The sequence below is a fragment of the Anabrus simplex genome, chromosome 11 (assembly GCF_040414725.1).
Source record: "Anabrus simplex isolate iqAnaSimp1 chromosome 11, ASM4041472v1, whole genome shotgun sequence".
NCBI classification, from domain to species: Eukaryota; Metazoa; Arthropoda; class Insecta; order Orthoptera; family Tettigoniidae; genus Anabrus; species Anabrus simplex.
The window spans coordinates 86,123,000-86,145,017 of NC_090275.1; the positions used below are offsets into that span (position 1 = coordinate 86,123,000).

General features: G+C 36.8%; 1 protein-coding gene across 2 annotated transcripts in view; it reads left to right on the top strand.

Moving 5' to 3' along the window:
* LOC136883437 (fatty acid synthase) overlaps positions 1-22,018 on the top strand; it is an 844,467-nt gene that overhangs the window by 378,543 nt on the left and 443,906 nt on the right. For both annotated transcript variants that reach the window (XM_068229660.1, XM_068229661.1), the window contains one exon: positions 4,231-4,339. In XM_068229660.1, the coding sequence (XP_068085761.1) occupies positions 4,231-4,339 (109 nt within the window). The remainder of the gene's footprint in view (positions 1-4,230; positions 4,340-22,018) is intronic.

Genomic DNA, 22,018 nt, shown 5'->3' on the forward strand with positions numbered 1-22,018 from the left:
AACCATGTGGAATTAATATTTGTTGGCTTTCCTTTTATTCCAGTATTTTCTTAAAAATGTTGCACCGTCACAGATAGGTCTTATGGCGATGATGAATAGGAAATGTCTAGGAGTGGGAAGGAAGCAGCTGTGGCCTTATTTAAGGTACAAACCCAGCATTTCCTGGTGTGAAGATGGGAAACCATGGAAAACCGTCTTCAGGTTGCCGACATTGGGGTTCGAGCCTGTCTCCCGAATGAAAGCTCCCAGCTGTGTGCCCATAAGCGCATGGCCAACTCGCTCGTTTCCCAGTATACTTTCATACACAATGAGTGGGTACGTTTCCATTGCTCCAACTGTATGTCGTTCTGTTTCTCTCTTCTTCCTTAAACCCCTGTGTTTATGTGTTTTTCTGATTGCATCTCGGTCTTGTAGCTTATTTGGCGATCCCAATTCTTGATGATCCTTATCTCTTTGCTTGTACTGATCTGATGTAGTAATCTTGTTTTTGGGACTGAGTGGATTTTGTTTGATAGCATGTTTGTTTCCATACCTTTAGTATCTTTTCATTCTTGATTCGATTTACTCATCTTACCTTCAGTAATGCCACATTTGAAAAACTCCCATTCTCTTTCTTTCTGAGCTAGATTTTGTCCATATTTCACTTCCATACAATGCTTTTCTTCCATTGTTGTTATTCTGCTATCTAAGTAACAATATTCATCTACAGTACTTCCTGACATCCTTTTGTAATCTGATTTTTCCTGCATCACCAGATTTTGTTTGACTGTACTCCATTACTTGTTGTGTGGATTTATTTATTCTCATCTTGAACTCCTTCTCCAAGAATAGATATTTAAATTCAGGGATCTACAAACTCAAATATTCTCAATGCAAAACAGCATACATTGGACAAACCGGGAGAAATTTCCTAACACATTGCCAAGAAAACATCAATTCAGAAAAATATAGTAGATTTTCAGCCACGAGCCCACATAGGAGCGATTTTTCCATACCTTTACAACAATAGACCAAGATCTAGCAATTTTATGTACAGTAAATAAAGGCATTCTAATGAACACTCTTGAAACAATTTATATAGAAATCATCGGCTGCAACTCATATCCGAGTAAACATATTCTTCAGCAATTTACATTTGCACACTCACAATGCTTCGTGAATATGTTTCATATGACTTAGTAGCCCAATCTTGGCATGAAACGTATTTCCAAACAAATCACATGGAATGGCTGGGAGAGGGCGGAGCTGAACTTGGCGGAGCTTCTGTGCTTGTCGTTTAGCTCTTCATGTCCACTTCATTCATCTTCAAAAAAAGTAACTGATGTAGAAACAGTGTGGCACCATAGTGTATGATATTCAGTGAGCGTATCCCAGGATTAAGTGTTAATTCCAGCCCTTTTCATAGCATGTTTTAGCTGATTCTTGAAATGCCTCAAAGGGGCTCCATGAAGTCTTATGCTGGAGCAAATTCTCCATACAGGAGTTGACGAGGAAGCTTGGTATCACTCGTGCAACAGACATGCTCTGTCCATCTGAGACGGTGGCCAATGATGGCAGCATCAATGCTTGCAGCATGCGCTTTCTCAAGAACTGCAAGGTTGGTGACAGGGTCCTCCCATTTGATTTTCAAGATGGATCTAAATTTTTGCAGATGAATGCACTCTAGCCTTTTGATATCCTGATGGTAGAGCGTCCAAGTTAAATCCTAATTTCAATATAAATGAAATTACAGATAATGTTAATATATTACTCTCTTTTCTCATGCCTCCACCCATTCAGCTGCTCAGTGCAATCAGACAGTTGCCAGCAGTACAAGCCGGGACACATTATAAAGGGACCAATGGAGAATTGAGTATTTAACATTCTTTCAAATTCCCACTAAGTAATAACAACACATTTTCTCACAATAAATTAATTATCTTTTCCTTTTCTTTTTTTTCTTACCTCCTTCTTATTAGACTCTTAAAATAAATCCATCCATCTATAGGAGTTTCCCCAGCAGGGTTTACAACCCCTTTACTATTCAAATCAAATAAATTTAGACAGCTTAATGAATATTTTTACATAAATCATTAACTGAAGGAAACAAAATACTATATGAGACAGAAAAACTTTATCGGGATGACATAGTACTCAGCTGCACGAACAAGAAAGAAGACAATAACATCAACACTCAATGTTTTTAGAACTTTAAAAATTCTCTCAATTTTATTTTAAATATATATAATGTGATTTTATATGTAATTTACCTTTTCAAGCTGAAGATGTCCCGTAAATAAGGAATGAAACTTGTAGGCCTACTTGTGACCAAACTAGTGTTTTCTTGATAAGACAAAATAATATATGTATTGAAAGGTGAAATTCTCTCAATTTTAATTACATACCGCTTAGTCAAGAAACATGGAACCATTCCTCATCACTTCGCAGATATTTTCTCTACAGACTGACATCTTAAAAGCGAAGATTGCAGTGTTAGCCCTGAAAGGATTGATCTCTATCTTCAGGAATCATTGCTATTGAAAAAACAACAACAAAAACAAATCGTGATGAACTCTCAAAATATTAACCAACTAAAAGTTCATTAAGTTCATTAAGTATTGGGAAGAACAAACAAATTTCAAATCAGTCAGTGTGGGAAGAGGAGACCAGGACATTTTCTGCATCTTCGTACTCTGCTGTCTTCAAAAGGATCAGTCCTAGTTCTTCTACATGAATATCAGTTTCACAATCAAATTTGTTAAGTATACTTTATCTCATAGGCAATCGAGAAGTCTGGAAAATGAAGGGGGAATGAATCCTAATTGTATATAATAATGATTATGCGAGGGCGAATCAAAAAGTAATTTACACTAGCTCACCGCGAGACCATGCTGTGTGTCGTGACTGTGGCCAATGTGGAGCAATCTGCAGTAATTGCTGACACATCCAAGAGGAAGGTTGGTGTGGTATCCCATCGTGTTTTGTGTGCAGAGCAGGCTAGGCTCAATGGCACATCAGCTGGATGTTCACTCCAAATTGGAGGTGCGTGCAACAACAGTTTTCTGTGGACTAAACAGCTCAATTACATGGACATTCGTCATGAAATCAGTGCTGTATATGGCGAGCGTGCAGTTTCTCACCCAGGTATTTTAAAGTGGTGTGAGCAATTTGGCGCTGGACTCACGGATCTTGCAGACGAATATCGCAAAGGCAGGCCCGCAGTGTCCAGTACCATTGCAAATGTTGACCGTGTGGATGGGATCATTAGCATAACAGTGCAGGAAATTGCCAGCCTGCTGAACATTTCATATGGCAGTGTGTTCTCCATTATTCACTAGCACCTTGGATTTCGTAAACTGTGTCAAAGATCGGCCCACGTCTGTTCACCGATGTTCACAAGGGATAACATTTCCAATCGTCGCTGGCATATTTTCAACGGTATCTTGTGGATGGCAATGAGTTTCTGCGTCAAATCATCACAGGGGATGAAACGTGGGTCCACCGCTTCACTCCTGGAACAAAGAGAACATTGATGGAATGGGTGCACACCACATCACCACCACAAAAGAAGGCCAAGGTCCAACCTTCAGTAGGAAAGGTAGTGGCGACAGTGTTCTTTGACATGCAGAGTGAAGTGCACGTGGAATTTATGCCGAAAGGCATGACAGTCAACTCGGCTTCACATTGTCAAACATTGAACAGGTTGCTCAAGGCAATTAAAGAAATGTGGCGGGGAAAATTGAACACTGGTGTGATTTTCTTGCATGATAACGCAACACCTCACACGGCCTGCCAAACGTCCGAACTGCTACAGCGATTCAAGAGGGAGTTATGGCAACGTCCTCAATAGAGTCCAGATTTAGAGCCATGCGGTAAACTGAAAAAGGTTCTCAGTGGATGACTATTCCGAAACGATGAGGAGGTGAAAGCAGCTGTTTCCAGGTGATTACATAGCACTGGAGGTGATTTCTACGCATTCAGAATCGAAAAGTTGGTTGACCGTTCCAAGGAACATTTTACAGTCACTTGGGGACTATGTGGAAAAGTGAACTTACATTGTATGTTGTCATAACCGTGTTGCCTATGTGTAGGCGGTTTCATAAATGGCCATAACTTGGAAGTGTAACTTACTTTTTGATTTGCCCTCATACCTCACGTGGTCATTAGAGACCTGATTATTGTGCTATAGAATGCTTGTGCTACTCAGGTATCACCAGATACAACAGTGTGTAATGCTTTTATTTGTTTCAGTACTTGGCATGGGAAATGTTGGCTAAATTGAATGGCAGTGCTGCAATCCTCTTCAATGTCCACTTTAAGCATGTCAGGTTCAACAGAGCTACACATATTCCAGCGGAAGGTAAGAACAGCACACCAGTCATGCTTTATTGTAAGACTTCACTGGTTCGGTACTAAACCACAGTGACCACTGATAGTTTATCTGAGTGTACTTTTTTCTTTTACCTTGTGTTTGGTAAGGACATGTGATCAGAAGCATCTGTCTGCAGTCTAATTCTGTAGTGGCTAGAATATTATGCAGCTCATTTAAATGTGTTTTACAGAAGAAATGGTGGAGACCTGAATATGAGATGGTCAACTTCTTATTTTCTAATATATCGAGCGAGCTGGCTGTGCAGATAGGGGTGCGCAGCTGTGAGCTTACATTCAGGAGATAGTGGGTTCAAACCACACTATCGGCAACTCTGAAGATGGTTTTCTGTTGTTTCCCATTTTCACACACCTTAATTAAGGCCACTGCCACTTCCTTCCCACTCCTAGGCCTTTCCTGTCCCATCATCGCCATAAGACCTATCTGTGTCAGTGCGATGTATAGCAACTTGTTAAAAAAAAAAAGAAACTCTCCTCACTTGTGACATTTCCTCTACTGTTTTTTTAAATCTACGAGCCTACCACTGCTTCTCTTAGCCTGCCTGGTGGTCATGATCATAAAGGCATAAAGTCTTTATTTGTTTCAGTACTTGGCATGGGAAACATTGGCTAAATTGAAAGGCATAAAGTCCCGTTGGTGGAAAAAAATGTTCATTGTCAGAATGTTGGTCGACAGGGTAGGAGAGGTGGTGATCAGACAGGTCAGTACAGTGAGATTCACGGGAAACATTAGCCATTGGCTGTGAGGCAGGTGACATCATTGCGAGGACCTGAGTGTGTTAAATACGAACGATGAGACATGGTGGTAGCTAGATATAAATTAAATTTGTAATGATATGATACATACATCTCATAATAAAGAAAGACTACATTCACTTACACTGTCAACTCTAAAAGTTCCACTGGAAACAATCTATCAAATTATGTCAATTTTACTGCAGATTAAGCGACCTACAGCTTGATGCAAGTGTAATGGACTCGTATAACTTGGAAACAATTCTCTAACCCATGGGTAAATAATGGAAATATTGAGCTTGATTATTATTATTATTATTATTTATTATTATTATTATTATTATTATCATCATCATCATCATCATCTTGGCGTAGGGATGTGGCGACCCCATCGCCCAGTGGGAAACCACTGCAATCAGCTACCCGAGTATTGGCGGGAAAACCATAATGTTCGCGGGGTATGGAGGAAATGCCTACTCCCAGTCCTGAACAACTAGGATGAAATAAGGCAAAAAGCCTTCTTCACAATTCATCTTTCATCACCCATCATTCACCATTCATCACCTTGCCAGATCATATCTGGCATTGTAAGCCCTGACTTCGGTCAGAAATGTATTGATCATTGATCAGACAATCAGCCTATTATGGTTAGTCTTCTAATGAAATATTCACCGGTTTGGATACACACGATCATCAGATCCAAACAAAGACACCATTCGGATACGGTGGGGTGTCACATGGAAGACCAAGGCGAGTCGGAGCACCTGCAACCCATTAAACAACATGCAGACCCATCTGATCAAGAGGAAACTTAAATTTAATAAATCAGGACAGTTCTCATATTTCGCTACAGTGAACATAAATTCATTAATGAAAGTGGGCAAATTAAAACATCTCACAGATGTCTTAGATCAACATAAGATACTGATAACTGCTCTTCAAGAATTGCGTAATATGGATCAAGACCCCCTTGAGTCAGGGGGATATCGCCTATACAAGGGTCCCCCAGGTGAAAGAGTACTAAAGAGTGTTCCTCAGTTTGGAGTTGGTTTCTTGGTTCATACTAGTATCTTAGATTCAATTGAAGTTTTTTCTTCCACTTCCCCCCGAACGGCATTGATGACAATCAAAGTAGAGAATAAAACGTACACATTGATAAACGTCCATGCTCCAACGAATGAAAAAAACAGGACCAACAGGGAAGACACAGATAAATTTTGGGAAGAACTAGACCAACTATTATCATCCATTTCCGATAACCATATTAAACATGCTTGGCGATTTCAATGCTAAAATAGGCCGTGAGAAAAAGTTTCGTAATGTTGTAGGTAAATGGCCAGCTCATCATCTAACTAACAGGAATGGTCAGAGATTGATCGATCTTTGTATTGATCATGGGCTACTTTTGGAAACCACACGATTCAAACGACGACCACATAAACTGATGACTTGGAAGTGCCCTAATGTTAAATTAGGGGAGTTCCAAATTGATCATGTAGCTATGGATAAGAACTATCATAAGGAAATTTACAATGTGAGGGTCCTCCGTGGAGTGGACATAGATTCAGATCATTATTTGTCCAAAATTAAAATAAAATTAACTCCAAAAAAAGAAACGCATTCTCTCCAAATGTAATAGGAAGAAAACATATGACCCTAGCTATCTCATTAATAATAAGTTATATTATGAACAATCTAAAACCTATCTAAGTGATGATTTGGGAACAGTAATTAACAAGCTAAAAACCATTGCTGAGGAAAACGCTCCCGTTAAAAAGAGGAAAAAACATGCTTGGTGGAATGAGGAGTGCGATGCAGCGATTGAACACCGACACAAGGCATGGTTGATTGATCAACAACGGAAAACAGAACAGTCACGCGAAGAACTTGTTACTGCTAGACGACATACGGCTAAAATCATCCGAAGGGTTAAGAGAAATTATCACACGGGGATGTTACACTCTATTGATGAAGCATTTACTCAACATAAGACAAGAGATTACTATAAAACATTTCGGCAATACCAAACAAATTATACTCCCCCAACACTCCTAATGAGAGATACTAATGGAAAACAGGCACATACTAATCAAGATAATGCGGAAATTTTAGCTAGATACTTTGAGAACTTACTTAACAGTGAGGAACCTTCAGAATATCTGCAATATGACACACATCCAAAAAATAGGATACCTTTAGAAAAGGTTACACCGCCCGTTTATAATGAAGTACGAGCAGCAAATATTCCCTTAAAAATTATAAAGCACCGGGAGAGAACCAAATCGTCGCAGAGGTATGGAAGAATGCTAATGACCAAACCGTTCAGAATCTACATAAACATCTTATAGATATTCGGAATACTGCTACAATGCCTGAAGAGTGGAATATGGCAATAATTCAACCATTGCATAAAAAGGGCGATAGATCTGATCCAAATAATTATCGGGGAGTATCATTATTGGATATTACATATAAGATTTTATCTAAGATTATCTATAACAGAATACAGGGTCATCTTGACTGTGAACTAGGGGAATATCAAGGTGGATTTCGTCCAGGAAGAAGCTGCCCTGACCAAATCATCAGTTTAAAATGGATTATGAAACATCATAGATCTAGAAACAAAAATTTAGTTATTACGTTTGTTGATTTTCAAAAGGCATATGATAGTATACATCGTGAATCACTGTTGAATGTCCTTCAGGAATTTGGTCTACATTCCAAACTTATTAGCCTGATTGGTATGACTCTTAAGAATACTCAATCTAAAGTTAGATTCAGAAATGAGTTATCTAAATCATTTGCAATTACAACAGGCCTCCGCCAGGGAGATGGACTTTCGCCATTATTGTTCAATTGTGTATTGGAAAAGGTCATGCGAGAGTGGACTAAGGTATGTCCTCCAAAAGTAAAAAAAAAAAAAATATCAAACTAAATTGCTTGGCATTCGCGGATGATCTTGCGATACTGGCAAATGGTTTCGAAGAGGCTAAAGTTCAATTGGAAGAACTTGCAAATGTAGCAAAAAAAGTTGGATTGCAAATTTCGTATGATAAAACAAAAATAATGCCTACTTTGAGAACTTCAAATTCAGAGCTATTATTAAATAATAATAAACAAATTGAAATTGTAAGTACATTTAAATATTTGGGTGAAAATCTCACTTGGAATTGCAATGAAAAACCATCAATAGAGAGCAGAATATATAAACTGAAGCAGGCACAACGGATAACTTGGCCTACATACAAAAAGAAATGTCTTTCGATTAATGCTAAATTTAGGCATTATAACTCTGTTATTAAACCAGAAGCAACTTATGCTTGTGAAACATTATTTAAACTCAATACTAGATCAACAACAGAACCCTTACAACGAGTTGATCGAAGGATACTCAGGACGATCATAAACAAGAAACATCAGGTGGGTGGACAGTGGAGATTGTTGCCGAATGAGGTTATCTATCGGGAAAGTGAGTCCATCACAGACACGATGAGAAAAAGAAGAATTGCCTTTTTTTGTCATATATTTCGACAAAGTGATAACAGAGTTTTAAAACAATTATTTAATTACTTTTGGAATAGTAAATCAAAAAACAATTGGTTTAAAGAAGTTCAAAGTGATTTGGAGGAGTTGAATATTACCATGCAAACCATAGAAAACAGAGGCGAGAAAAGTATTTTGAAGAATAAATGCATCAGGCTTCCTCTGACCACTGTACAGAGGAAACAATATGTTATAACGGATGCGGAGAGGGCAGCCAGGTCAGCCAGACTCAAGACTTTTTGGGAGAAGAAAAGGAAGACAAATTTGTTGTAGTCTGATTTAAGTGCTCCAATGTGGGCGTAAACTCTGTAAATAAATAAATAAATAATAATAATAATAATAATAATAATAATAATAATAATAATAATAATAATAATAATAATAATAATAATAATAATATTATAATATAATATAATAATATAATATATTATATAATATAATATAATATAATATAATAATATAATATAATAATATAATAATATAATAATATATAATATAATAATATAATATATTATATAATATAATATATTATTATTATTATTATTATTATTATTATTATTATTATTATTATTATTATTATTACATACCTGCCAAGTATTCCAGTTTTTCCGTAAAATGTATGGATTTTGAGTGTGTTTTACGGTTGTACATATGAACAACGTTATTGTACGGATTTTTAATATCCACGCTTGTTTTTGCTTTCTGTGTCCAAATCAGATTTGTTTGACTTTCGATAGTAGCTGGTAATTAAATAACACTAGTATGTTTATATTGTTCTCCCACCTGTTCAGTACAATACAATCTTAAAAGTTAGAACTTTGTCCTTATCAAAATGTTAACATAAAATTAATACATTGGATGGTACATGTTTCGCTTATCAATAGTAGGCATCATCAGCCATTTTTTAGCTTTGGAATAAATCAGGTACCTGATTGGGAATGACTTATGAATACTGTTAAAAACTACGTCTTGTAAAATGGATTGGAGGTCATTAAACAACTATTACAAAATAAAATGTGATATACAATTACTTAACAATATTGTGTTAATATCTGAATCTGAAAACATGATCAACAATTTAACAAAGACAAAAACTTAAATGACGTAATAGATAACAAAAGTCCTCTTTATGAACAGATTCCAATTCTATTAAAAAAACCATTCCTTCTGAATAGTAATTTTTATAAAATATTTAGCATCAAATCTGTAAACATTCCCACCAATCCAACACACACACACCACCGCTCGCTCCTTCTCCCGCTGCCAGCAACTCCTCCTCACACGCAGCGAATGAGCCCTTAGCCACACCTTCTCAAGCTCAACCCCCTCCACCAAGACTTCACTAATACAACACGCGAAGTAAGAGCCCGGCGACTGCCAGTTGCTCTAAAGCCCTCAACATAAGTTAACATGTTAGCGGTCAAAGGGGTAAGTGTCAACACTTTCCATTTAACTTCCACTATTCAGCCCCTTAATTCCAATTATGGTCCTTCATTAAATTTTCAAAATAACTCTTTAATTACAGAATTTCATCACACACTCGGCTACCCACCGATTGACAACAACGTTCCCTTTCGACTATACGCTCACTAGATTCACAATTAAGTATTTATTTATTTTCCACCTAGTCGATACAATGATTGCTTAAGGCAATTTTTAATGGTCAAAAGTGGTACATGTTTCGTATAATATCAACATCTTCAGCCACATAACACTGTTTAGATGAAAAGTATATAAATTGACAAAGTAATGCTTTACAGGAAGTGTCCTTAAAATTAACATAAGATTGACAACATTAAAACAAACAAATAACTCAAGAGAAAATATATAAATTATTTCTACAATAGAAAGCAGTCGTCATTGTACAATATTCCATAGAGAATATGTCCTAATGAATATTCTTTTCTTAATAATTCATGAAAAAAGGTCAATTTATAAAATTAAAAATTATACAAATTTACAAGTAATTATCAAAATGAATAAATCCAGATATCACAGTGTGGCTCTTATTATTAATGCAGATGAAAATATAACTAATTCCTGGTTGTCAAATCTTATTAAGCCTGCTTTCCTTTGGAACAGTAACTCCTGTCATTCTTTCACAGTTTTGTGTCGGGTGTAATATTGGTGATGCGTTCTTCCTTGCTCTTGCACCTGAGGAGGCGGAGGAGCAGGGAATATAGGTGTGTCAAGAACTTCCTTGCTGTCACCTATAGCTTCAACTGAGGAGGAATAAGTTGTAGGGCTATCTGTAGGTGGAGAAATTCCAATTCTTTTTTCGTGATCTTTCTCAAGCATTTTCAAATATACTAGAATTTGATAATATAATGGATTCTCATATTCTATAGCTTCATTAAGGTTATCATTTTTCTTTACAAGTTGGTCTAGATGAATGTATAGATCTTCATATGTGTTCATTAAGCTGCCCTTTTTTAACTTTTTTTATGATGGTCAGGTCTTGTTCTATGTTGGTAAATTTATGACCTGTGGCAGTCATGTGTGATCCCATTGCTGAGAATCTTCTATGTTTTTCAGCATTCACATGTTCCAAATATCTAATTTTAAAATTGCGGCCAGATTGTCCTATGTATGTATTCTTGCATTCAAAGCATGTGAGTTTATATATTCCCGAATCAAAGAATTTATCTTTTTCTGAGAGATTTATTGTATCATGGTTGAAAATACTATGTTTCATGTTGTTATTGGTGGAAAATGCAATTTTGAAATTTTTTCTCTTAAATAAATTTGTTATTACGTGTATGTTCGGATTATTATATGTGAACTTGATATATTTTTCAGTTTTACTAGGTTTGACTGCTAATTTAGATTGTTGCTTCTCCGAAAATTTATTAATTATTTTATCAGTCATGTTATTGTTGAAACCATTCAAGAGGGCTTGTTGTCGGATGAACAACAGTTCTTTATTCCTTTCAGATTTGTAGTTGGTCTTGATCACATTACATTATCACATTACATTATCACCGTGCTGTTGTCAACTGTTCGACTTCAACTGCTACTTCATTCACTGAAATGTTCCTAAACAAGTAGCAGGCTGTGTTTTTGAAGAAAAGAAATCAGTGAAAAGTAGCAGGTTGTGAATATATATGCTACTAGCTGATGTACCCGTGCTTCGCAACGGAATTTTACATTGTATTCAGAATTGTAGGTTAGGTAGAGTACACGTTGTGAGCAAGATTGTATTAAATTGCATAGCTCTTAACGTTACCCTAGAAACGCGACGGAGAAATCACTAAACATCTTTTCTCATTGACGACTGTGTTAGGGAATTGCATTGTAATGGCGGACACTTACTCACCACCTGCCTTTTTACATCCTCAGAAAGACTGTCTTAGTACTTTTCCCAACTGAAATGAACAAAGGTCATTGCAATGACGTCAGTAGAATGGTGCGAGTAAAAGCAATGATTTCACATGAAATACTCGATCAAATGAAAAACCACACATTTTCTCACTTTTAACGAACAGTACTACGCTGCCGATCTAACAGTCCAAAGTTCCAGAGCTGGAATGACCAGGCCGCAGAAAGCCGTGGTCCGTGAACACTCTTGGTCTTTTTTCGGTGCGTGTGTGTGTGTGTGGGGGGGGGGGAGTTGCACAGTGGAGAGTCCCAGGGCAAAAGCTATGCCCTTTTACTACTCTCTTTCCTAGGAGTACCTGATGAGCCGGAAAATCTAAATTCACTACACTGGCAGCGGAAAAATCTTATCTGACTTGGAGGCAATTTTTTCCTCCAAGCCAGAGGAGAAACCCCCTCTTCACTGCTAATTTGGAATAAAATGAATGTAGAATTAAATAAAAGTGAAGAGGAAGAAGCTCTTTTTAAGGAACGGCTCTTTTCAGACATCAGCTAGTTGTGGTGCTATAATTTGGAATATGCCTAAATAGTAATTCTGGACCAAGTCATACTACTACTACTACTACTACTACTACTACTACTACTACTACTACGTGATCCTCTGCCTTTGGACACTGCTCATTCAAAACAGCGCGTCGGAGTAGGGATCAAATAGCTGGAATACTATGATGAACCAGTGAGTTACGTACCGGCAGTACGGTATCAGAAAATGTATGAAGCAGGGGAATGACATGCTAAAGAAGAAAGTTTTCTAACTCCACAGCTATTTGCTGCCAATATTCAGTCAGGCTGTTTTACTCGGTACGCAGCAGTAATACCTTCTATCGCAGTTGAGCGGGAGCATAAGAGACAACGAACATCACCACAAACAATGGTCAATGTAATGTTATTGTTGATCAATGTTATGCGCTTTCAGTATTGTAGGCCTTCACATTTAGTTTTCTTCCGACTCTGAAATACCACTCTTGTCATAGTCGGTACGGTAAAATTGAATAAAACATAAATGCTCGGAAATTGTATTCTCTATAACTTAAGTTAGGTAGTACTTTTCGATAGGACCAATAACATAGGTATTTCAAATTTAATTTTAGGCTCCTTCTCCTAAACTACAATTTCATGCTGGGCGAATAAAATTGCTCGTGGCTCGGCGTTGATATGGACTTGGCAACAAAAATACAAATTCATGAATATCTGTGTTATCAAAGCTAGTATGGTAACAATGTATGATATAAATGATCGGAAATTTAATTCTATATAACTTTAGTTATGTGGTATTTATCGATAGGACCACTAATAATATAAATATTTGAGAATTAAATTTTAGGCCTTCCCCTAAACTACCATTTCACTCGGCGTGAGTAAAATGAATTATAGCCTAGATTGTAGTGGTTCATCCCTCGACTTCACATACCAATTTTCATTAAATTCTCTGCAGCCGTTTTCTCGTGATGCGTGTACATACATACACACAGACAGACAGACAGACAGACAGACAGAAATTACGGAAAAGTAAAAAGTGCATTTCCTTGTTACTATGGACATGACCGATACAGAAATACCATTCTTTTCAAATTCTAAGCAATGTACAGACAAAACTCTTATTTTATATATATATATATATATATATATATATATATATATATAAAGATACTGTAACTTATAATTTAGTGACACAAAACAGTTTTCAAGTGTCAGAATCAAATGATCAAGAGGTAAACATGTAATATGACTTGGCTGCAGTGTCAAAAAAAAAAAAAAAAAAAAAAAAAAAAATCGGCGACTGGAACACTTGAACATAAACAAACCTGTACAGTAACAGTGGGGGACACGATAATAAGAAATGTTGGACCCGCAGTTGAAGAGAGTATTGCGTACTGCTATCCAGGCATATGAGTGCGTCAACTTGCAGGACATGTGAACAGTGATAGTATTAAAGAAAATCCTGACGCCCTAATTGTTCATATAGGCCCAAATGACCTTCATAATTTGTCAACACCTAGTGACATTATGACCGAAACTGATAGACTTATTACTGCGATAAAAAGGAGGTTTACAGTGGCAAAGCTTTGTCTCGGTGGCGTTTTATATTGGCACGATGTTGAGTTTCGCTATATAGATACTGTAAACTCCACTCTTGCCTGGTTATGCCATAATGGAAATGTCCTTTTTGTCGATGCTAATAGTTGGCTCAGAGACATTGATTTTGGAAAGGATGAGCTACACCTTAACAGAAAAGGAATCTCTAAGGTTGGCAAACTTCTAGATAGAATATCTAGAAGAATGCTCTCGGGAAACTAATTAAGAAAATGAGGGGTGTTGCTAATCCTAATGGCGAAAACTTAAGTGATACAGAAAATGATTTAAAAAATATAACCTATATCAGGAATGAAATACAATATGTACATAGGGAATCATTTCACAGAGGTCAGATACACAATACTAAGCAAGCACCAAAGACATCAATGAAAAGGTTAGATGAACTCTTTAGAGGATACTATCAAAATGTAAATGGACTTCGAAGCAAACTAATTGAACTTAGAATTTCATGTTTAGCCGACTACAACTTCATGATACCATTAACCGAAACAAACGTAAATGATGAAATTAGTAATGAGGAACTCGGACTCGAAACATATTCAATTTTCAGATGTGATAGGTCTTCTTTAACGAGTATGAAGGCATCCCATGGGGATGTAATGATTTGTATTAGCAAGAGGTTTAAACCTACTCTGATACAGAGCCTTAGCACAGGTGAACAGTTGTTTTTGTCCCTAACTTTTAACATCACAAAATTAATCATTAGTGCAGTATACATTCCACCCAAGTTTCCTGTCCAAAAATATTTAGAACATTGCATTGCTGTTGAAAAAATTATGTCAAATCTCGACAACCATTTATTGCTTCTTGTTGGTGACTGCAGTCTACCACATCTTAATTGGATAGTAAATGAAGAAACATCTTCTGGCCTTGTGTCAGTAGGTAACCACATGGTGCAGTCCACTTTAGTTATAGACACATTTTCTTATCTCTGTTTAAATCAGTTTAATGCTATACCAAATTTTCTGAATCACTTTCTGGATTTGGTTTTCAGTAACTCCAGTTCCATGGAAGTAAAATCTAGTAATGAAAGTATTGTCCCCCTTGATAGACACCACCCAACATTAGAGATTTCTTTACCTATAAATGAGCTATACAATTCCTTACCTGCTGATAGTTTTTATTTTGACTTTTTAAATGGTGACCATGTGTATGTTCAGTCTTCAGCCCTAAGGCTGGTTGGATCCTCAACAGCTCTGCCATCAGCTGTCATAGAAGGCCTAGGCATCACTGAAGAGGCGTACTAGGGAAATGAGGAGTGAGGTAGTTTCCCGTTGCTTTCCTCACTGAGCCAGAAGTTGCTGTTACATATCAGTCTGCCAAGCCCACTGAAATGCATGCACCAACTGACCCTATGAGCAACATTTTCACACCATTCATAGCAGGGACTGGCTGCAGAAGGAATGGCATTACTATCATCACTCATACCTCAGTCACTTTCATATTGTCAAAGCCAAGCATAAGACAGAGACAGACCAATGAAAGTAACAAAATTGCTCTAGCCCATACCAGAAGACATAGTGCACTGTAAACACTAGGTCCTGATAATGGACTAAATTATTACCTGTCACAGTTCAGCTGGAAGGTGATGTTTCAAAATGTATCAATTGATAAAGCAGTAGAAACTTTCTATTCAATACTACATTATGGCATGGAATGTTATATCCCTATACAGAATTTTAAGACTCCCAAATTCCCAAAGTGGTATAATCATAAACTGAAGTCGCTGATTATTGAAAAGAAGAAAGCACACAAGCAGTACAGAATATCAGGTCTCAATAGTGATTATCAGCATTTCTCAAAATTAAGAAATGAATGCAAATCTGAATTCAAATCTTGCTATACAAACTATGTCTCCAACTTTGAACAAAGTATTACTTCCAATCCACAGAAATTCTGGCAATATCTAAATTCTAAAAGGCCATGTAATAATATTCCTTCAGCAATGTATCTTAATGAAGTTACAGCAGATACTGGGGAAAATATTGTCAATCTTCTTGCTAAACACTTTTCATGTGTTTATTCTTCTTATCAGAATAGTAATAGTAATCATATGATTATCCTTCTTCTGTCAATCTGTCAGATACAGACAATAATAAGGCAGAAATTTACAACAAACTAATATCTCTGGAATTAAAGAAAACTTTAGGACCTGATGGTGTTTCAGTTTACTTGCTCAAGTACTGCTCAGTTACTATATGTGAAGCCATCTTTTATCTGTTCAACTTATCATTAAACCAAGGTATTTTCACAGTGGAATTAAAGAAAGGATTTATTAGTCCACTTTTCAAAAATGGGGATAAAACTGACATAAAATAATATAAACCAGTTATAATTTCTTCTCATTCCAAAATTGTTGACTCAATAATCCATAACAAGATCATACCTCTCTTTAGAAACATCATCATTGATGAGCAACATGGATTCTTTTCAGGACGGTCAACCTGTAGCAATCTTCTTTTATTCTATCAGTTCCTCTTGGATGCAATAGAGAACCATCTCAGGTGGACTGCATTTGTACAGACTTCTCAAAAGCTTTTGACACTGTTAACCACAATATATTGCTGCAAGAACTAACAGGTTACAGAATTAATGGGCCTCTCCTCTCCTAGTTTGAATTGTATCTTAAAAATTGCCGGAAGATTGTTAAAATAAGGAATCATTTTTCTGTGCCTATTATTGTTACCAGTGGAGTTCCTCAAGGGTCTCACCGTGCACCCTTACTTTTTACTCTCTACATAATGACATTAAGAGTATACTTAAGAATTCCAAATTGCTTTTGTTTGCTGACGATGAAAAAATCTTTATGCAAATTAATTGTCCCCTTGGTTGTTTAAAACTTCAAGAAGATCTACATCATCTGGAAAAGTACTGCATTCAAAATGGGTTGAAACTTAATCCGGAAAAAATAATGTAAAATAATGTCATTTTCTTAAAAACAAGAAGAAAATATCATTTCAGTACAAATTTAGTAACAACATCATTCTAACCCGTTTCACAAGTTAATGACCTTGGTGTTTTATTCAGTTATAACCTATCATTTAATGAACATATTGAAAATATTTGTAAGAAATCATTACAAAGTTTGAGTTGCATTACTAGATATTCCAGAGATTTTTCAAACTTAGATACTTATTGATTGCTGTATGTATCTGTGGTACACCCTATGCTAGAATACTGTACACCTGTATGGAACCCTTCTTATCAGACCTCTATCCATAGATTAGATTCAGTATAACATAAATTTCTTCGTTTATATTCATTTAGAGCAGGATTCTCATATGAAAATGTTGATTATACAGCCCTACAACAGTCTTTAAATCTGCATAGTCTATCACAACGCCGTGAATTCCTGGATACACTCTCCATTTTTAAATTGCTTAATTCCTTGGTGAATTGTCCACAACTCCTTGAAAAAATTAACGAACATATACAAGATAGACGCACATGGTCTACAAATTGGCATAGAACTAATTATGCATTCAATGGGCCATTTGAACAAATGTCAAGATCTCTAAACAGAGTGGGTATAGATATATTTAACTGCTCATTGTCAAAATTTAGAAATCACTTACATAATCTCCAGAATTGACTATTACTTTCCTGTACTTGTAATATAACCTGTGAATATATCTGTACATATTTTTCTACTTATACTCCACTGAACTTTCTTTTTTAGTGTCTTTTCTTTTGTTTATTTTTTTCTATTGTTGTGTAAAATGGTATTACCGTTAATGAAGTATTATTATTATATACCAACTTTAGTAACAGTGTCGTGCTTCGTATCAGCTGATAGGCTTTGTTTGCATGCGGGAGTGAGTAAGATTGGCGGTAGTTCTGAAACTCTTGGAATTGTGTGACGAATTTGTAAGCGATTTAGTATTTTTAGTGGTGTTCGTCATGAATTCAACTAAGAAACAACATTATCAATCTTTTAGGGAGGCATATTCTGCTGAATTTCCTTGTTTTATACGATCACGGAAAGGCGAAACATTCGCATTCTATTCCATGTGCTCGTGTGATATAAACGTTTCTCACGAAGGAAGAACAGAATTAGTAAATCACATAAAATCTGTTAAACATGTCTCCAGTACAAAATTTAAGGATGGCAGTCAGAAAATTAATTTGTTTTTTACCTCTTCTGGAGCCGAACTTGATATAGTAAGAGCGGAATGCTTGTTGACTTCATTTTTAATTGAACATAATATACCATTAGCTGCTGCTGATCATGCTGGTGCTCTGTTTAGGAAAATGTTTCCAGGTTCAGAAATTGCAAAAAAATATGGCTGTGGTCGTATGAAAACCACATACATTTTGAAAGAAATGGCTACGGATTCAAGAAGTGAACTTGGTTACATGCAACATGAACCATTTTCATCAGCTATGGATGAGAACAACAATAGTAATGCCAAGCTATACCCTATTGTCATCACCTGTTTTGTGCCAAAGCAGGAAAAGATAGCTCAGTGTTGTCTGTCCCAGCCTTGGTGGGTGATTCCACAGGACGTAATATTAGTAATTTCACAGTTAGAGTGTTACAAAATACCAATTCAAAATTTTGTAGCGTTCTGTTCCGACAATGCTCCAGTCATGATTGGAAAGGAGAATGGAGTTGCTGCTGTTTTAAGGGAAGCACAGTCATCTGTCTTCATACTGGGTTGCTCATGCCATTTGATTAACTTGGCTGCCGAGAAAGGTGCAAGCAGTTTGCCTGTTAAAGTTAATGAACTGTTTGTTGACATCTTCTATTATTTAGAAAAGAGTTGTAAGAGGAAGGAATGCCTTAAGGAATTCCAATAGCTTCACAACAAATAAACGAAGATACTGAAACACGTTTGCACAAGATGGCTAAAATTAGGAAGGTGCTTGCATGGGCTGTTAGAGCAATGGGATCAACTACTGGGTTTCCTTAAAGATGAGGTGCTTGTTAATGCTCAGTGTGCATCAACTACTAGCTTAACATCATTTACGATCCCAAAGCTGAGCCTGGTTGTTCAAAAGACCATGAAAAGAGGAATGTTACTGAGTCATCAGAATTGGTCGCTCCCAAAAGATTTGCATGTGTCTCAAAATCTGACATTCCTATGCTAATGAATAAGAACATTATACAAAATCATGAAGAAATTTTTTTTATGGTTCTTTATGGTTCTTTGTTCCTTTATTTGAGAATCTCAATTCTACACTTCAGAGTGCTTCCTCTCGCATTCATAAACTACTAGAACTAATGGTGAACCTTTACAATGGCGAAAAATGAAAGTATCCTCCTGTTCAATACATCATATATTCCGTCATTAGACGGAGTAAACAAGTTCAGACATGTTTCGGCTCGTTTGAGCCATCTTCAGTGAAAAAATTAGGGGGGTTGGAATAATTATTTACATAATATGAGTTGAAAAAATGCTAAAAAACATAATGAAAGTGTTGTCAAAATCCTAGTGGAAACCCATCACATCAAAATGGTCAGGAGGAGAGCGGGAGCAAACATTTTGAGAGAAACCAAGCCTGGATTAACCTGTGATAAGGAGAAAAAACACCTTAAATTTAAGGCTTCAGAAATAGCAGCATTCTTAATATCTTCTCAATCTAGCGGCCCCTTTCTTCATTATTGTTTCATAATGTTGGCTGGTGTTTTGCCTTATTATAGAGGGGTCGGAAGGGCCGCATATAAAAATATGAGAAGCTGTGTTAGGTAGAAGACAGATGCATAGTAAATTGCAGTAATCTAGTGGAAACCGTCAATGAAGTTCTAATCTGTAATGGAAAAAATGAGGTTGTATGAGAAACATGGGTTGATAAGTAAAAAGTGTGGAATGGTTGTGAAGAAAGCTTATATTTGCCAAACAAACCCACCTCCATCTCTCCAACTCAACATCCCCTCCCTTCCTCAAACCAGCCCTGCACCCCCCTTCCCCCTCCGCTCCTTCCAACCTAACAAACACAGCCAACCAACAATAGACTCGATCACGCGACCGAGACCGTCACTTTAAGAAGGCCACACCATTCGAGCTTTAGAAGTCAGCGAGTAAACTAACATCCTCTTGAAACATTCATTCTTTATATTTGCCAAACAAACCCACCTCCATCTCTCCAACTCAACACCCCTCCCTTCCTCAAACCAGCCCTGTACCTCCCCTTCCCCCTCCGCTCCTTCCATCCTAGCAGACACAGCCGAACCAACAATAGACTCGATCACGCGAACGAGACCGTTACTTTGAGAAAGCCAGGCCACTAGAGAGGACAACCACCTACTGCACACCGTAAGTTTTAAGCTTTCTTCACAACCATTCCACACTTTTTACTTATCAACCCATGTTTCTCATACAACCTCATTTTTTCCATTACAGATTAGAACTTCATTGACGGTTTCCACTAGATTACTGCAATTTACTATGCATCTGTCTTCTACCTAACACAGCTTCTCATATTTTTATATGCGGCCCTTCCGACCCCTCTATAATAAGGCAAAACACCAGCCAACATTATGAAACAATAATGAAGAAAGGGACCGCTAGATTGAGAAGATATTAAGAATGCTGCTATTTCTGAAGCCTTAAATTTAAGGTGTTTTTTCTCCTTATCACAGGCTTTTCGCCTGCAGGTTAATTCAGGCTTGGTTTCTCTCAAAATGTTTGCTCCCGCTCTCCTCCTGACCATTTTGATGTGATGGGTTTCCACTAGGATTTTGACAACGCTTTCATTATGTTTTTTAGCATTTTTTCAACTCATATTATGTAAATAATTATTCCAACCCCCCTAATTTTTTCACTGAAGATGGCTCAAACGAGCCGAAACATGTCTGAACTTGTTTACTCCGTCTAATGACGGAATATATGATGTACTGAACAGGAGGATACTTTCATTTTTCGCCATTGTAAAGTGAAAACCGTCAATACGGAATGATTCTAATATCTTGTAATGGTGAACCTGTTAAAGCAGCTGCTTTCCAGATTTGTTAAACGAAAAGTGATCAGAAGTTCCCTTTGATTAAAAGTTCCATACCATTCTATTGAGAATCAGAGAGACAATGATGAGCTAGTCATTGGCGTTGAGACAATGAACTTGGAGAAGAAACTTAATGATAGAGATAAATCAACATTTGATTCACCCTTCATGGAGCATTTTGTTGACCGACAATTTCTGACTTTGTAATTCACTATTTTATGTCTCTTTTACTCTTATTTAATCATAATGATTTAACGTTTTGTGTAATGTACATGTCTGCATGTATACGCCTATGCCTGTTTCTCACATTTTGGCTGAAGCTAAATAGCGTCAACTAGTTCCAAGTAAAAATATATTGTAAATAAACTTATAACATTTATTTGTATTGAAAAGGTGGACCCTTTAAGTTACCTGTCTGGCGCTTAGGTCTGTCAGAGCATATGTTCTTAACAAAACGATGGAGTGTTAAGTCCATGACGACGGGATTACGGTCGTTGTTAACATCCGCCCCAGGGTAGGTTTTAACAGCTTTCACTTATCTTTTCAGATGACTTTTGATGAGAATGAAGTCTATCTGATTCCTTACAATATGACCTTCACAATCTGCAGGAGACGTCCATGTATACAAGCGCCAGGGATGTAGCTTGAAAAAGGTATTAATAACAGAGAGCTGTTGTTCTGAACAAAACTGAACTAGACGATCACCACTGGCATTTCTCTCACCAAGGCCATATTGTCCAACAATTTCATCCTCTGCACTGAGACCTATCTTAGCATTGAAATCACTACAGACAACAGTTATATCCCCTTTCTTTGTAAGGGACATTGCCTCCTCTAGAATGGAATAGAATTCTTTGACTAATTCGTCATCCTTATCACCGGTTGGAGCATAGGCCTGGATAATATTCATGGGACAATGGGAAGTTTGTATTTTAAGAAACATGACACACTCTCCAAA